Source organism: Capricornis sumatraensis, chromosome 2 (genome assembly GCF_032405125.1).
Source record: "Capricornis sumatraensis isolate serow.1 chromosome 2, serow.2, whole genome shotgun sequence".
Lineage (NCBI taxonomy): Eukaryota > Metazoa > Chordata > Mammalia > Artiodactyla > Bovidae > Capricornis > Capricornis sumatraensis.
In genome coordinates this window covers 55424427-55442954 of record NC_091070.1, presented here as the reverse complement: position 1 = coordinate 55442954, position 18528 = coordinate 55424427, and the positions used below count along the sequence as shown (strand labels likewise).

At 44.3% G+C, this 18528-nt stretch overlaps 1 protein-coding gene across 1 annotated transcript in view; it reads right to left on the bottom strand.

Annotated features, from left to right (window-relative positions):
• TLN2 (talin 2) overlaps nt 1-18528 on the bottom strand; it is a 208630-nt gene that overhangs the window by 19101 nt on the left and 171001 nt on the right. The window contains exons 48-51 of the mRNA XM_068964068.1: nt 18203-18388; nt 14272-14379; nt 2411-2516; nt 1444-1568 (exon numbers count right to left, since the gene is read on the bottom strand). Coding sequence (XP_068820169.1) covers nt 1444-1568; nt 2411-2516; nt 14272-14379; nt 18203-18388 — 525 coding nt within the window. The remainder of the gene's footprint in view (nt 1-1443; nt 1569-2410; nt 2517-14271; nt 14380-18202; nt 18389-18528) is intronic.

Genomic DNA, 18528 nt, shown 5'->3' with positions numbered 1-18528 from the left:
TGCAGCACTAGCAGACAGAAGCTTACCCCAGAGGACGGGAAAGTACGTGGCAAATCAGAGAAGGAAAAGGACAATGAATTAAGTTTAAGCCTCAAAATCACAGTTAATGGCTGCCTGCTTCTTAGCTGAAAGAAGTTTTCCACTCACGCTGAACTTATTTTATAAAGCAGAAATAAAGTCAAGTCCAGAAGATGGAGTTGCCCTTACCCCTACACTTAGCTCTGAAGTTTGCAGAGAAAAACTTGGTTAAAATCTCGTATCACCTAAGACCCTCAGGTTAAGGCCAGTAAAGAGGACCTTGACAAACTCAAAAACTAGAAGCCAAAACTCTGAACTTTTCAGTTCAGATGAGAAATTCTAAAAAAGGCCTTTATCAAATTTAGAGTGACAATTAGGAGACTGGCTCTAAGAATTCCAAGGTTTTAAGAATGTTTGCAAACTTAATAGATTGCTTATATGCCCATGTGCATTTTACACACATCATGAGCCCAAGAACTGCTTTTGAGCACTTTGGTGTATTTTAGTACTCAAACTCCACTTTTTTTTTTTTAATTTAAAGGTACACTTTTAGGCATATCTAAACTGGAGATCCAACTTTTTTTATTTGAGAAGAGCCAGATTTTACTTCCTAATTGTATGTGGGTCCTTGGAAGGGAGGTGAGGTTATCAGCAGGGACTTGCTTGACTAGAAAGATGGCTCCCTTTGGTTCCACCATCTTCCTGGTGAAGACAGCCATGGGGGAGACAGGATTATGGTTTCTTTACAGGGTTGGGCTTTGTCCCCCAGACAGCACCAGTGCACCATCTTTTTACGTATTAATTGTCCTCTCTACTGCACTACCTTAAAGAATCTCTTTCTTTTAAAAGACTTTCTCTTAACACACATTTATGATCTTAAGTTCTTAACATTTATCTAGATGACAACCATAGATGGAGAGAACATGCCAGTTAACCACAGTCTCCAGCATGTACTGAAAAAAGTCTGTTACTGGGTCCACTTTTGAGGTTTACATTACTCTCTGTTGATTTTTAAGGAAAGGAGAGGCCCAGCACTGCTACTTTTGGTAAAAAGCATTATGGAAACCAGAAAATTACAGGGTGACAGTCTCATATTCAATTACTGGGGCTTTCTATAGAAAACATCCAATACCTGCTTCATATAACAGTGAAACAAAAATCACGATTTTGTTTCAAGAAACACCTGGATTCTTCCTCTGGCTACCCAAAGGTATTTCTTGGGGTGGTTAACCGGCAAGACCTACCCTTGGGTTTTTTTCCATACCCTGTAAAAAGGTGCTAGGCAGGCAGAACAGGTTTGCAGGTTACTAGTTCCCGCACAGGTAGGGACATGAGGTTGCTGAAGCCCACCTGGCTCCACTCACAGCCATCCACTGGAAGACCTACTGGAAGACATCAGACAAGCAGCCACACGTGGACACTCACTTTCGGTTTTGCTCTTGGCTTCAGTTGCTCTAACTTCTTAGCAGCAGCCTCAATGGATGCTGCAGCCCCCAGTAATTCTGTTTCTGCAATGACGGTTGGGTCTTCGGGATCCACCCACTCTGTTCCTAAAATCAGTCCAAAAAGGGTCATTCTTGGTAGCTGCAGACCTCAGGGCAGTGACTTAATTGCAAACAATATCGGGATTTGCATGCAGGCATGCTCCATAAGCCGACCAGCTGCACTCTCCTAAGGGATGTTCTCCCCAAGCTCTCGTAGAGGTCAACTGCATGCAGTGGCCTCCTGTCTGATCCTCGTTTTCCAAACCAGTTGTACAGACAGCCCTACCACAGAAGCAGCCATCAGTGAGAGCTGCAAAAATCAAGGTCTTACAGACCGAGGCTAGCTTGAGTTTTACTCTGATTTGTAACTTAAAGCTCATGAATGCAAGTCAGCATCCACAGAAGAAATGAGATCATGCTGAGCACAGAGATTTGTCTTTCTGTTCTGGGAACTCATGAGGATGAGTTCCCAGAAGAGAACAACCACTCCCCTCAAATGCAAACAAAGGGAGATTGGTTAGAAAACCCTTCCCGGGTGAGCTGATTGCTTCCACGTACAATGTATCCAGATAGCACCATTTCTAAACATGAAGTGTATTATTTAAATAAAAATAAATATTCAAAGAAAACTACAGAAGAAAATGGATGGCAAGACCCTTAAAAGAGAAGTGAACAGTTCTAGATGGATTACACCATTTATGTTGAAGCACTTAATGCATACCTGGAGAAAAGGCTTGTTTCAGGAGGATATTACTTTCTAAGTCTAACTCTACTCCTATTAGCCTTTAAAAAGTTCCTCACTCTACTCCTCTGGCTGTCAAGAAAAGGCCTGTGTTGGCTGCACATTCTCTCTGCTCAGTCGGCTGTCCAGGCTGCCCCACAGGATGCCATGTGAGAATCCAGCCTACCTTTCATGGCCTCTGCTGCCTGGATGAGCTCGGTCACGGCGCCTGCCACGCGCTTGGAGAAAGCAGCCAGCTGGTGCTTGAGCTCTGGTGTTGGTTTCTGAAGAATCTGCGTGTGAAGAACACATCAGACAAGTAAGGAAGATGGCAGCCACTGTGACAGGAAGCCCACTCTTGCGGGTGGATGCAGAGCTGGACCCCCTGGTTTGAAGTTGCAACTCTGTCCCTGAGCGACTTCAGAAACTTAGGGGAAGCACCTAAGACTCACTGGCCTCGTTTCCTCACGTGAGAAATGAAGAGTTGGGGAGCAGGGGTTCTCCTAAGGTCCTTCTGACATACTTCCCTGAGATCATAAGGGAGATCAAGTTCTTAGTTGTTCTGCTGTTTGTGCCTAAGACAAATCTACACGCACGAAAACTACCCAAGGTGAAAGAATGCTCTGAGTGAACACTAAAGCCCAGGGCCACAGGTCATCTGGTGCTTGTGACAAAGCAAATATGGGGCCAAAAGACATGTGTGGGACTTAGGTGGGATCTTGGAGGGAAAAATCCTCAAGAGGAGGGCTGCTCCTAAAAGGACAACTCATTTCCAGAGTTCTGACTGCAAGCTCTCCTGGGAGAAGTCCTACGGACTTTCCTTCTTTTAAACCTGGCTTCAGGGGCTTTAAACTTGCTTTTTTTTTTATGGTGTTAAAAAAGATCCTAAAAAATATAACCCTAATCCAATTTAAAGGACATCCTCCAGCTGATTTCTTCCCAAATTAATTCAAGAACAGAACTATGAAATAGACGAGCATTCCCTACCATCCTCCCCCATGGATTTACATCTGACTTACACCTCCCTAATCTTGAAATTTCCTTCTTTCAATACTCTTTTCTGCATCTCTTACCCATGCTTTACAGGGGTCCTGCTGAGATTTAGAAATGCTCAGATATTCAGGAGGAAAGCACCACTGCTGATGACTATGGACAGTTTCGGAGCCTCTGAGCAGTAGACAAAGCATGGGCGTTGGCTTTGTCAAACCTGTGGTTCAAACTTGGCTCCACCTGCTCCTGGTTTGCGACAATGGGTATATTACTAACGCCCCTCAGAACCTGTTTTCTTATTTGTAAAACTGTAGTGATGTTTACTCCTTAGGAGTGGCATGAACATCAAACGGAATCACACACAAGAAGTATCTTGCACAATGCCTGGAGCACAGCAGGCATTCATGAAATGTTAAGTTCCCTTTCTGGTGTCCTATACCCTTTTCACATGGCCAGGAATTGTACTCTTTCGCATGAGTTTGCAAAAGATGTCTTTTGAATCCAAAAATTATAAGAGAATTTTAAGAGAAGCTTGGTGAAAAGTCTGGGGTTGGGAGAGTTAACAGGGTTACACATTGACCAGTCCCAGACATACTAGTGCATAGAAGACGTTATGTTATACCCTTGAACTGATCAGTCAAAGATTCTTGAACATCACTTCCCAGGCATCTATCCCTACCCTCCTTCCTCTGGCACCCTTCTAGATTTTATACTTGTTACTGTTCTGAGTTCAGTTGTTCTATTTTTCTCCTTCCCTCACCTTAGGACCTACCTACACATGTCACCATGCAGATATTAACTCAGTACAAACCTGTGAATGAGTGAACAAATGAATCAAGTACAACTGTCTTTGTTTACAAATAACATGAATGTCTACGAAGAAATTTCTGAGGCATTTGTTAAAAAATAAAGGAAAAAAAGGTAGAATAAATGTGTTTATTAGCAAGGTCACAAGGTAAAAGGTCAGTCTACAAACACCAATTATATTTCTACATATTACCAGTGAGTCAAAAAGATTTTCACTGCCAATATGCTATTACATATTAGCAGTGGGAATTAAAGTTTTAAAAAAGCAATACCACTTACAGTAGCATAAAGATCATGACATACCTGTTAAATTCGATAACAAATGTGCAAGATGTGGATGCTAAAAACTATATTGTTGAAAATATTAAAGAAGACCCACGAAAATGGATAGATATAGTATATTCATTGATTAGAAGATTATTAAGACATCAATTGTTCTCAGATATCTCCATGATCCTAGCCAAAATCCCAACAGGATTTTTTTTTAAAAGATACTGACAAGATGATTCTAAGTTGTATATAAAATGCAAAGGACCTAGGACAGCTAAACCATTTTGAAAAAGAACAAAGTTACAAGTCTTATAATATCTGATTTCGAGACTCGTGATAAAGTTGTAATAGTGATCAAGACAACATGATATTGTACACAGACACACAGATCAACGGAGCAGGAGAGAGCCCAGAACTAGATTCAGTCGGCCATACTGGTTGACTGATTGAGAACAGGATAATTTTGTCAACAAACGATGCTGGAACAATTGGATAGCCAAAGGTAAGAAAATGAACCTGACCCTTTCCTCACACGATATGCATACATGAGCTAGAAATGGGAGTAGAAACCTGACTGTAAGAACGAAAACTGTAGAATACAGGAAAATAACCTTAGTGATCTTAGCTTCTTAAATAGGGGACAAAACACATAAATTATGCTTTAAGACTTTAAAAAGCAGGAACCTGCAAGTTTGTCTTAGAACCTTAAAAGCATTATGCTACATGAAAGAAGCCAGTTACAAAAGACCCCATGCTGTATGATTGTGTTTATATGCAATGACCAGAACAGGCAATCCATAGAGGCAGAAACAAGATCAGTGTTGGCCTTGGGCTAGGAGTGGGGCTGAAGGGAATGAGGAGAGCTAAAGAGCATGAGGTTTCTTTTTAGGGAGAAGAAAATGTTCTCAAATTATTATTATGGCCATAGTTGTACAACTCTTAAATACAGTGAAGATCAAGGAATTGTAAGACTTAACTGGAAAAGTTTGTCATATGCCAATTATATCTCAATAAGGTCGTTAACAAGAAGAGAATTAACTAGGCAGGCAAATGAAAGAAGAAAGCAAGGAAGCTGGTAGTAAAGCATGTCACTCCAAAATATGCCTCTTTGGCATACAGATTGCTTTCAGTTGGTTATTTTGAGAAAAATCAGACACAGGAGATGCTCTGAAAACAGGGAAGTTACCCTTTGAAAGGGAAATATACATTTATAAAAGAAACCTCCTTCCCTGTACCAGTAAGAGAAAGCTGACTCAAAATCACAAGAGAATGCTATCAATGAAGAAGGCTCTGACTTGGACTTCTTCAGTGGTGTAATGGATAAGAATCTGCCTGCTAATGCAGGGGACATGGATTCGATCCCTCTTCTGGGAAGATCCCAAATGCCCAGAGCAACTAAAACTATGGGCCACAACTACTGAGCCTGTGCTCTAGAGCTCACCAGCCACAACTACTGAGCCTGCATTCCCTAGAGAAGCCACCGAAATGAGAAACCCATGCACCACAATAAAGAGTAGCCCCCACTTGCAGCAACTAGACAAAGACCATGCACAGCAACAAAGACCCAGTGCAGACAAAAAAGAAAAAACGTTCTGACTTAAATCTGCTAACAATCTTAACCCTCATTAACCCTGCTTTTCCTGACCACCTGCTCCAACCAGCCTCCTCCCACCATATACACCTTTCTTTTTTTTTGCCTAAAGGCAGTATATAATCGGGTGGCTTAGGCCAGTTTGTGAATTACTCGTTTTTTTCCTGGGTAGCTTCCATTTATCCATGGGGTACACATGTGAATAAAATTTTGTTTCTTGTTCTCTGGTTAATCTGTCTTACAACATGCAATCTCAGGCAAGAACTCAGAGCAGAGGGAAAATTATTTTTCTTCCCCCACACTGGGATATAATCCTAAAAATAACTTGATAACATTGGTGAACAATCTGCCTGCAATGCAGGAGACCTAGGTTTGATCCCTGGGTCAGGAAGATCTCCTGGAGAAGGAAATGGCAACCCATTCCCATATTCTTGCCTGGAGAATTCCCATGGACAGAGGAGCCTAGCAGACTACAGTCCATGGGGTCGCAGAGTTGGAGCCTGGCAGGCTACAGTCCATGGGGTTGCAAAGTTCGACATGACTGAGTGACTAACACACACTTGCAAACAAACATTCAGTTCTTCCTAAATGTTTAATATTTTAGATATAAGACATATCTTAGTTGCACTTTCATTTTTACTCAAGTTCTATCTGCACTTTTTTTGTTTTTGGTCTGCATTGCTGTCATTTTTTTTCTCTTTAAATATATATTTGTCTTCCGCTGCCAGACACTGTTGGACTTCCTTGGTGGCTCAGATGTTCAAGAATCCGCCTGCAATGCAGGAGACCCGAGTTCAATCCCTCGGTTGGAAAGATCCCCTGGGAAAGATTCCCTTTGGCCTCCTCGCTCCCCTCTAGTGTGCATTGTGCGTTGCATTATACGTTAACAGATCTGTCCAAGAGCAGAAATAGCTGCTCAACCATAAAGATCAATTTTTCTCCTTCTGATGCCGCCACGTAACTCCTTAGAAGATAAAATCCCTTTCTCAGTCCTGTAACGGGTCACAATGACCCACTACTCACACTGTGTACATGCAGATTTCTTTGGTGAACTTTACGTACAATGTCAGTATACCATTTCCCTTAAAGATAGAGATGGATGCAGAGGAGACGGTCTGAGGAGATACTGGGCCACACCTAATGAAAGTTCTCAGCTTAAACACTTACAACCTTATTAATGCCACCAGCATTAATAATTACTTGTACTCTGCCTATTTTACAAGATTATTGTTTCTTGCATTACCAAATGTGTGACTGAGCTTCAGATAAAACTAATAATGACTAGGTGAGTTGAAATGACTGACCAAATATATAGTGCCAGGACATCAATGACTGTAACAGTGTAACTCATGGGAAGAAGAAACAAGAGGGAACTGTATCCTGGAGCATAACAGACTAGTAAATCAGGCGGTCCAGAGGCCTCTGGTTGGTTACTGTTAACAGGGCCTGGTCCTATAATAGCACATTGAGTGGCCTATCAACAAAATCCTGGCCTGACCTGCAAATGAGCATTTCTAGCGCAGTGGAACAAATTGGTCACAAACTGCCTTCCAACCTCTGGTTGCAATTAAAACTGAAAGGGAAGGGAGTGTAAAATGAAGAATGTTGCCCACCATCCAGGCCTGTAAGGATTAAGTCATTCTCCACTAAGTTACTGACCTACAATACATCCTGAAAGAAATTCAGGGCAAGGGTGAGACCCTTTGTGTTCCAGGAAAACCGACTGCACTGATTCTCAGAGAATTAGATATTTTCAGGAGATTCTGAAAATGAACCTGAATTCTTACATCTTACACTGTGAAAGCACTAAAACCTTTAACGAAGATGTCTGTTCCTAGTGACTAGCAGCAAGCTTCTCCCGAGATGAGTGCTTAATTGTATGTACTCTCTTCGCTAAAACCACATATACTCTGATGCCCGCCTTCTCACTTACCTCTTCAAAACAGTTCTCAGAGCTCTCTGAGAGACTGTCTCCCAGGATATAACCCTCAGGTTCACTCAAATAAAATTTTTCATTTCTTTGATTGACTATTAATGTTTTTCACCGACATGACAAAGAACTCATGCCTAGAAAATATAAAGAACTCTAAAAGTTCAAGAAGACAAAAACCCAATTAAAAAGGGCAAAAGATCTGAACAGAGATCATCTGAGAAGATATACAGAAGGCAAACAGGTACATAAAAGATACTCCATGCTGTAAATTAAAACCACAGTAGACTTTCCTGGTGGTCAGTACAGGGGGCCAGGGTTCAATCCTTGGTCAGGGAACTAGATCTCACATGCCGAAACTAAGACCTGGTGCAGCCAAAATATATACATATTAAAAAAGAAAGCACAATAAGATTCCACCTCATACCCACTAGAATGGATAAAACTGAAAAGACTGACCATTCTAAGGGCTCACAAAGACATGGAGAAATGGGAACTCTCATATACTGCTGGTGGAAATAACCACTTTACAAAAGAATTTAGAAAAGAATTTAACTTTACAAAAGAATTTAACTTTCCTAAGAAGTTAAAAATGTACCCATCCTATGATATAAATATTCCACTTTAATATATTTATCCAAGAGAATGAAAACATATAGGCAGACAGACATATATAGGATGCTCTTAGCAGCTTTATTTTTAACAATCAAACCTGGAAACAACCCAAGTATCCATCAACAGGGAAACAGATTAGAGAACACCATGTAACAATAAAAGGCGTCAAATTACTGCTACACATAAGAATGTGGATGGAATTAAAAATACTGGTGCTGAGTGAAAGAAGCTAGACAAAGAAGAGTACACACTAGGTGATTACTTTCATATAAAAGTCTGGAAAGGGTAAGCAAATCTATAATAACAAAATGCAGATCAGTGTCTGCCTGGAAGTTTTGAAGAGTAATGGATATACTCATTGTTTTGATTGTGGTGATGTTTTCACAGATGTATTCAAATATGAGCACTCAAATGGTAAACTTCAAATATGTGTTTATTGTATGCTAGCTATGCCTCAATAAAGCTGAAACAAAAGTGAAGGGTGTGGTAGGGAGATTCACTTAAATCACCCAAGTGCAGTGGTGAAAGCCTTCCGTCTTTAAAAGAACCTTGATGGAATGAGAAAACCACTTCTGTATACACTCTGGCTCTAAGAAAGTCAACGGCCCTGGCAACAAAGCACCCTATTTAGACAAGGCAGAGCAAAGGAGTTCTAATTTTATTCTGCAATTAAGTCAACATGATTTCTAATAGCAGGAAACAGAACAAAATTAAAGTGCAGCTAGTGAAAGTGAGGGTAATTTTAACCCTTTTGAAGAGCTCATATTGTGGGTTAGCAGCAATACTGAACTGTGGTCGCTGCAGAGGCCAACTGGCTGCCTCTCATCCTGCAGTAGAAATCCTCTACAACAAACCAGCTAACAGCAAATGCAGAAGGCCAAGACTCCTCAAACAGGCACAGCTAAGGCTGCATAAAGTAGCTCCCAGGGCAGCAAGGACAGGGTTCTGCCTAAATTAGATCCCTCTGTTTATAGAATGATAACTGGATTCTCAACCAAACAAACAAAACATTCCCCAAGGAGGGGTTCTCGATTTGGAGTTTCTAAATTCCCAAAGGACTGAGGGGGGTGTCTGGGAATCCTCCTAACAGTTTAAGGACATTTATGTTTATGTGCTGATGTTTTTCTGATGAGGGTAGGGAGATGGCAGGAAATGGGCTTTTAGCTAATTCAGGGAGGCCCAAATCCATCAAAGGTTAAGAAAGCTGAAATCATGATAGTTATTTGTGCCTCAATAGAGAAAAATAGGAGAATGGTATTGGTAAAGGGTATAAAATTATTATTGAGTTTTTTTTTTAAACAAATAAGAATCTGAACCATTTAAGACAAAATATTAATTAACAAAGTTAGTTAATTATAGATGGTAGACACACAAATGTTGACATGGTTTTCTGTGTTTTAAGATTTTTTTTTTCTAAAGTAAAACTAAAATATACAAACCAGCCAAAACAGGTGAGGAATCCTTGACTCTAAGATATTTGAACTGAACAAGCCAGAGCAGGTTACCTTCTCCCACATTTTCATGTGTCTAAATTTAAGAAAAACAGCCCCTGAAGAGGATGGCTGAACTTCTTTGGACCACTTAAAAGTGATCTCAGTTTATTCCTCTAAATTGCCAGACACTTTCTCCAAGTGAGGAGGAGGGCAGGATGGGGAGTATGGTGTATGTGTGTATGTGTGTGTAAATCTCTAGTTTTAACTGCTTTTTAATTCACCACTCTCAAATAGCTTATCTTTCCCTCTACCCTAAAGGTAATTTCCAAATAAATCTAATGTCTTCTCTAAATTTGCAATTTGGCTTTCTTTATCTGACTCTGAGTTCCCTCAGAAGTGAACACTAGTGTCTATGTCTGTGCATTTCCAATTTCTTCATTTTTTCTTGGGTCAGGGCTCCACCAGCTCTGTCCTAAGCGGTCTTACGGCTCATTGTCCTCTCATGTGGAGAGCTTCCCTGGTGGCTCAAGCAGGAAAGAACCTGCCTGCAGTGTAGATGTGGGTTCTATGCCTGGGTTAGGAAGATCCCCTGGAGAAGGAAATTGCAACCCACTCCAGTATTCTTGCCTGGGAAATGGACAGAGGGGCCTAGCAGGCTGTGGTTCATGGGGTCACAGACAGTCGGACATGACTAAGCAACTAAGCAGGCATGCCTCTCATGTGGAACAATCTTCCTCATACTTAGCATTGTATTAGCCCAGATTTCTTTCAAATCTGTTTGGAGAAGGAGTGAGGGCACATGAGGTGAAATGTGAGCTTATTTTCAGCTGTAAGACCAAGGAAACTACCACTGTCTGCAGCTTAGAGGACGGAACGCTGTCACAGAGGTTCCACCGTTTTCAGTTAGGAACTGGTATTTTTCACGTTTATGATAATGAACATTGTCTGGATGTTTCCTTTCTGTATTTTTATTGGAAAATATCCTTTATGGAATATGTGCAAGTCTCTAAAGAGACAAAAATATATAAGCTAATGTTTCAAAACAAATATTTGATGTGATTTCATTCTTATCTCCTTGGACATTAGAACCATCAGCACTTGTCACCATAAAAAGGCAATAACATCCTTCTTGCAAAGCATGAGACCATTTCTGTACGCTGTATAAAAGTTTTCATGTCATCTAGCTTTTCTTTCTATTAGTGATTTTAACTTAGCATCAGCGTTTTTCACACTGTATATCTCAAAACAACTATGGGGAAACAGGACATTTATACTTCTACTTTACTTATGGGTTACAATGATAATAACTGTATAGAAAAATAAAAAGAAATTCGGGTGGCAGGCTTCTAGCAGACACATCGACTACTACACAATCAACCAAATTAGGTTTGAAAACATCAGGTTTCAGAGTCCTGTCTCTTTAGTAAATATCAGGAAGAACTCATAACAGAAAACACCAGGGAAGTGGGGTCCATGAAAAGAGGCGAGTGGTCGCTCCCCTATTGCTAACCTCTGGCCTCACATGAAACCTCCTAAATCACAGGTGATGTGGAGTCTCCCTGTGGAATGTGTCCTTCCTGTTCCGGAAGAACCTGCTGATTATCACTAGGGCTGATGCCTGACAGTCATTGTGTCTGTGCTAAGTCGCTTTAGTAGTGTCTGACTCTTTGTGACTCCATGGACTGTAGCCTTCCAGGCTCCCCTGTCCATGGGATTCTCCAGGCAGGAATATTGGCATGGGTTGCCATGCCCTCTTCCAGGGGATCTTCCCAACCCAGGGACTGAACATGTGTCTCTTATGTTTCCTGCACTGGCAGGTGGGTTCTTTACCACTAGCGCTACCTGGGAAGTCCGACACAGTCATTAAGTGGCCATAAAGCTGGGGTCTCTGAGTGTGTGGCCTGGAAACGGCTCCTAGGTCTTCCCTCATGTTCACTGAGACCCAGAATCCTGGGCTTCTTCTTGAGCAAAGAGGCCGACCATTCTCCCTGGCCCCCACCCCCAGGAGGCTTTGTCTGCTGCCATGCAGGGAGAGGAGCTGTGGAGACAGGAAGCGCCTTGGTGGATGCCGCACTTGGTTCCCAGATACTGGGAGAGGGGCTACAAGTGGCTTGAGGTCAAGGAGGGGACCCTATGAGGGCTCCCTTTTCCTTCTCCCTTGGGAGAAACCTCTCAAAACAAGTGCGGGCACCTGTCCTTCCTCATGCAGACAGACCTCACCCTGGACTAGGGGGGAAGGAAACTCAACGTCTTCACTGTTTGCCTTGAAGGCTGCTGCAGCCATTCCATGCAGCTTCATGGATTTGGTAGAGATGCCACTGCAGGTGGGCCCCAATGCAGTAACATTCTCGTTAAATGGTTCACCAGGAGCAAAGGTGTGCAGGGGCCTGGACCTACTAACCCTGAGTCAGTTGTCAGTGCAACACAGATATGGACATAGGAGAGGGAAAAAATATGGATTAACCAAGAAACGGACCTGGAGGAAACAGGTGAAGTAAGGATCCCTCCTGTGAGAAAGAGGAAGATACCAGAATTGTGGTGCTGGAGAAGACTCTTGAGAATCTCTTAGATTGCAAGGAGATCAAATCAGTCAATCCTAAAGGAAATCAACTCTGAATATTCATCAGAAGGACTGATAATGAAGCTGAAGCTCCAATAATATGGCCACTTGATGCAAGGAGCTGACTCATTGGAAAAGACCCTGATACTGGGAAAGATTGAGGGCAGAAGTAGAAGGGGCGGTGGAGGATGAGATGGTTGGATGGCATCACCGACTCAAAGGACATGAATTTGAGCAAACTCCGGAAGACAGTAGAGGACAGAGGAGCCTGGCGTGCTGCAATCCATGGGGTCACGAAGAGTAGGACACAGCAACTGAACAACAAGGAAGTATTAAACGGCTGAGACAGAAATCAAAGCATAGCAGAGACAAGGAGAAACAGGGGGTCAGGGGAGAGCCCCCACTTAGGAAGCAAGGTGGGCACTGTTGCTGCAGCTCCGCACCTCCGCACCTCCGCTCAGCCAGGACGGGCACCTTACAGAAGTATTTCAGCGAAGTGTGCAGCAGACGTGAGCTCAGCCAGTGCCCTGGCCTCCCCACAGTCTCACTTAATCCTGAATAAGCTGCCTGTCTAACATCTGAGCAAACTCAAGTCCAGAGAGTTGGTGGTTGTGCAGCTAGTTTCTTGGCAGAGCCTGAATTTGAATTCGACGGTTCTAAACCTTAGCCTAAGACTGTTTCCACTATGCTTTCTAATGTTTAGACATAACAAGATTCCATGTGTCCAGAACAGATCGTCTCATCAAGAAAAAGATACCTTTTGGAAGCCTTACTGGCTTCATTCTCTTTACACTGAATTTCCTGCTAAGTGTACTCATGGGCTGAAAACTTCAGTTTCAACACAGAGAGCTCGTTTGGCTAAGGGAGGCTCGTGCCTGCAAACGCTAACTGACCAAGATATTCTCACCTGGCTCACAAGCAATATACTGGCTTCTACTCACAAGTATTCAGGCTTTGGGAGCCCAGTGTGAGGAACCCCAGACTGGTCACTCTAACAAATGATGCACTTTTGTACTGACCACAGTTAGTGGTGGCTCAGTGGTGAAGAATCTGCCTGCCCATGCAGGAGACGTGGATTCGATCTCTGGGTCAGGAAGATCTCCTGGAGAAGGAAATGGCAACCCACTCCAGTATTCTTGCCTGGAAAATCCTATGGACAGAGGAGCCTGGTAGGCTACAGTCCATGGAGTTCCAAAGAGTTGGACACAACTTAACAACATGACTAAACAACAACAGTTACCTGGGTGAAGAATGAAAGTGATGTTCCCTTAGGAAACCAAAAGTGCTTAACATCAGAGGGAAATTTAAGTTAAAGAGAAGGCACTGAAATGCTAGGATGGGGACAGCTGAGAATAATAACTAGGGCATGGTCCCAGGTCTGTCATTAGTAGCTGGTAACCTCAACCAGGAGGCCAAACATCTATGAGTCTTGGATCCTTCCTTTGCCCTGTGAGCCTCATGTGGTTGCATGAAAGGAGAAAAATTTCAAAGCCCAGACAATCAAAAGGCTTGACAGTCTTTGATGGATATTTTTTTTTTTTTTTAAGATTTGGGAAGAAGCAAAAGTAACGAAGGGAGGGGAGCTACCGTCAAGTCTCTCCTGGGGTGTTGTTTATGACTCCTGAACAAGCTCTCTTCCAGACCTCCCCCAGTTCTTTCGGATTTGAATGGCACCTCTCTCCAGGCTACACCTGTATCTTGTGAGTCGGAGCAGTGAATTGTGAGACGCTTTTTGGCTCAATCTAGTCCAAGCCTTGCAAGTGGAGCTTGCATGAAGCTCTAAGTGGGATTTTCCCAAGGAAAGGATGCTTAGCTCCTCCCCAGCCCCAGCCCTGCCCACGCCCCTCCTCACCACCAAAACGTGCTCCAGGAGGTCCAGGTAGCCGAGAGTGCACTCCGTCCCATACCGCAAGGCTCTGGTGCGCACCTCCTCACTGACGTCAGGGTGGAAGGAAGCTTGCTGGAGAAAGAAAGGAATGTCACCTTAAGACAGGGAGAACCAGGAGGCAAGTGGACCAGGCGGCCACGTGGTCCTGTACGTCCTACCCGTTTCCACTTTAGGTTCTCTGACAAGTTCGTGTCTTGCTTTTTCCAGTGCCGAGGGGCCAGACAAAAGCAAGTGAATCTGGCCCCTTTTTCCTTCCTTTCTCATCACACCGACCCTCACATCTTTTATTGAAAGGAAGAAATTCCTCACTCTGTGACCAGACCACACTGCGTTCATAGCCAGTCTCCTGACTGGGCCCACTGGCTCCTGGGAACCTTCGGACAGCAAGCTCCCCAGCACCTCAAGGTGCCATAAATAACTCACATTATACATGTCGAGATAAGCAAACCAGGACATATGGTTAACACAGCATCTGGCCCCCCTTCTTTTTGTACTTGTGACCTGCTGACTTGAGTTACATAAGAGATAGCGTTTCACATGGCACATCCATTTACAGGGCCACCAGACGAACTACATAACATCCAATGATGTTTGAATTAACAAGACAACTTTTAGCCTAAGGATGGGGCACCCTGGTGTGTGTGTTCTGTTTTTTTTTTGCTCAGTCTGGCAATCCTACCCATTTAGCCTTTCCTGCTATAACTTCACTCTGGAAAGAACTTGAAGGGGCTTACAATACAAAAAACTGCAAAAAAAAGAAAAAAAAATCACAAGTCAGGACAAACACAAATCACACATTAGGATAAAAGGTCAAGGCAGAAGGGGAAGAGTGACCTGTCTTCGTGCTTCCTCCTGTCAAATCCTTCTTCCCAGGGATTGGGGGCTATTTGGAGAATACCTGGGACTTCTCCTCACCTGCCCCCCAATTTGAGTGGCCAGCATCTATCATTTATGAGCCTGGTTTTATTCATCTGAGAACTAACAGGCCAGGCCTTTAACTCCTTCCACACTTTCATCAGCCTTGCTCCCCGTGTCTCCAAGTGTGAAGACAGAGCCCAGGTCTGGTTCAAGGGGGAAGACAAGGGCTATGATGCTCCTCTAGCAGGTAATGTGCAAGGCCCTCATTGAGAGCTGTGTGGGTGCTGGTCATCACTGCTGGTGACTGTAACTTGACAGAACCCTCGGGGAAAGCAACCTAGCAATAACTAGAGTCACACCATTTGACCCACTAATTCTACTTCTGGGAGTTTTGCCTAAGGATATTATCTAAAGCATAGAAAAAACCCAAAGATGCCCAAAGATGTTCACTGAAGTTGATGATTAAGGAAAGAGCAGATAATCTAAATAGCTAATAGTAGGGGAAAGAGTATATTCATTAACAACATATTTCATGCTCATTAAAGAATCAGTTATAATGACTTATAGTGACAAAGAAATAGTCATGTAACATTAATCGTCATTGGAGATATGAAGTTGTGTCTGATAAAGACATAGGAACATGAAAGCACGCTCAGAAAGAAATACACACTGGAATTAACTGGGGGTGTAGGGAAGTCTGTGTCCGCATTGGAGCAATTAATGTAATCCTCCATGTCTGGTAAGATGAGTCAGTGTGGGTCCTACTACACTTCTGTTTCTGCCCTGGTTGCCCTGTTCAGCCCAAAGGTGGTGTTCAAATATGGCCATGTAGCCCTCTGCTTGGCACACAACTGTTCCTCCTTGGCCCACCAACTGGCATGCCTAGTTTTCTATATATTTACTGCACACCGTTTCTGGAAAGCTGCCTCATTTCCTTTCTGCAAGGGATGGGAAATACCAGAGACCACAGGAAACGTAAGCATCAGTAAGTCCTGTCCTGAGAGGAGTCTCTGGGCTCAGCAGTGACCTTGTCATCAAGTCTGGTATTAGCATGTGAAGCTCTGGCTGGATGGCTTGATCCAGGGAGAGATCACAAAGAAGAGTCAGGGCTAGTACTTTAATCCTTAACCTCTTCCCTTGCAGATGGGAACCCAGAGGAGGAAAATCAGAGCTGTCTTCCATTTCACATCTGTAACGTGGAGACAGAGGTTCCCGTTGTTCATCAACCATGGTGACCTTGATCTCTGTGACTGGGAGGCCACAAGGAGCAGAAACAGACTGGCCCGGAGCTCAGAAGGTACGATCTCAGTTCTGGTTCTGATTGTGTGACCTTGGTCATGCCACATCATCTCTCCAATCAAATTAGGAGAATTCCTAATTAGAAGAATTCCCTTACCCTTTCCATCTAGGATCGAATGACAGGACATACACGCCTGCCCTTCCAAAACTATGCTCTGCATGTGAACCGTGGTGGTGCTCACTAGCCATATCTGGCTGGCAACTACTGCAGTGATGGAGGTTATAATCCAAGCAGAATGATCACTTCTGCCAGGATAGATCCTATTGAGTGCATCAAAACTGTACTTGGGAGACTTCCCAGGTGGTCCAGGGGTTAAGAACCTGCCTTGCAATGTAGGGAATGTGGGTTTGATCCGGGTCAGGAAACTAAGATCCCATATGCCAAGATGTCAAGGGGAAATTACGCCCTGATGCCACAGCTGTTGAGCCCATGCTCTCTGGAGCCCACGTGCTACAACTAGAGTCTGCCTGTCGCGAGGAAAGATCCCTCGTGACGCGACTAAGATCCAACACGACCAAGTAAATAAATAAAAAGAAATAAAGTAACAAAACTATACTTGGGGCCTGAGGAGAGAAACTCCCTGGCCCAGCACACGTGGAACTTGTGACTGGCCCCACCCTCTTGTCACCCTCTCCTCCTCCCACCTGCCCTCCCCCACACCCTGGGGACCAGGAAATGCAGTGTTGTTCCCCACACCCAGCCCTTCAGCCTGACTGCCTCGCCCTGCCTCTGCCCAGGGACACCAGCCCATCCTATCCCTGCCGAAGAACAGGAGAAGCCATCGTCCAACCCTGCACCAGCTCTCCCCATAACTCACTTCACCACAGAGAAGGGCCTGTTCCCAAGGACCCCAAGGTGCAACAGCTGCTTTTCCCCCTCTGTGGTTCATCTCCATCTCCTGACCAGGGTGGTGGGGGTGGGGGGATGAGCGGGTGGGGTAGGGGTGAGGTGTCACTGATCCATCATGGGGAGAAGTCAGGGTCCCAGGGACATGGCTCTCCCCAGAAGGGTGCAGGACTTGGGTGGGGCTGCTCAGTGGGAGCTGGGGGGCCTCTTATGGCTCCTTGGCTTAACAGATGTAAAGTGAAGGTTATAAAGCTCAGGTCTCCCCAGCTCTCTCCAGCAGCACCAGCTCAGGGCAGCCGCCCCTGCTGTCTTCCTAAGGGTTGGAAGGGCTTCCCCAAGATGCCTGGTGCTGTTTGGTTCCTCTAACTCACTCCCTCACCCAATCATGGCAATACCCTTCCTGGCGCAAAACGGCCGATCGAGGAAGCAGGTAAGGGCACAGGCTGACGAGGGGTGCAGTTTTCCTTTGGAGGGCCTGGGACAAAACCTCACAGTCCTGCTCCCCTACTGCAAGAGCAGCCTCTACTACAGCCCCTATAATAAGGTGTCCCCCACCTATTTAGGAAGAACTGAGAGATGAAGTGGGAGGGTAAGTCAGCAGACCAAGTCCACCCCCTCTTAAATATGAAACTACGTCCAGAGTGTCACCTCCCATGGCTGACGGGCACACCTGCCATCAATGTGTACTCTATCACACAGGCTAGGGTACTAAGCTGCTCACTCCTACACATGGCCAGCCCCTCTCCTTCTCCAGACTGACTGCAACAGCTCAGTCATGACAGAGCACCACCCTACCCACCCAAATCAACACCAAGGCCTTTACCTTGCAGGCCATCATCATGTCCGACAGAGCACCACCCTACCCACCCCAATCAACGCCAAGGCCTTTACCTTGCAGGCTGTCAACATGTCTGACACGGCCTTCCGGCTCAGATTGGCAGTAGCTATCACGTCCTCCTGTCGACAAGAGTTCCCAGCGGCCACAGCTTTGGCCGTTGCCATGGTGATGCCTTTGGTCATCCTGATGGATTCTTCAGGTGATGATGTCTTTTCAGGTACCTCTTTTGACTGGAATACCTGGAAGTTAGAAGTGGAAGAGCTGAAAAAAGTCAAAAAGGGAAGGACGGAAATAACATGTGCTTCCCCTACTGGCTGCAGTGCAGTGTCTGAAAACCGAGCCAGCTATGGGAGGAAACTGGTCAAATGGCAGGAAATAA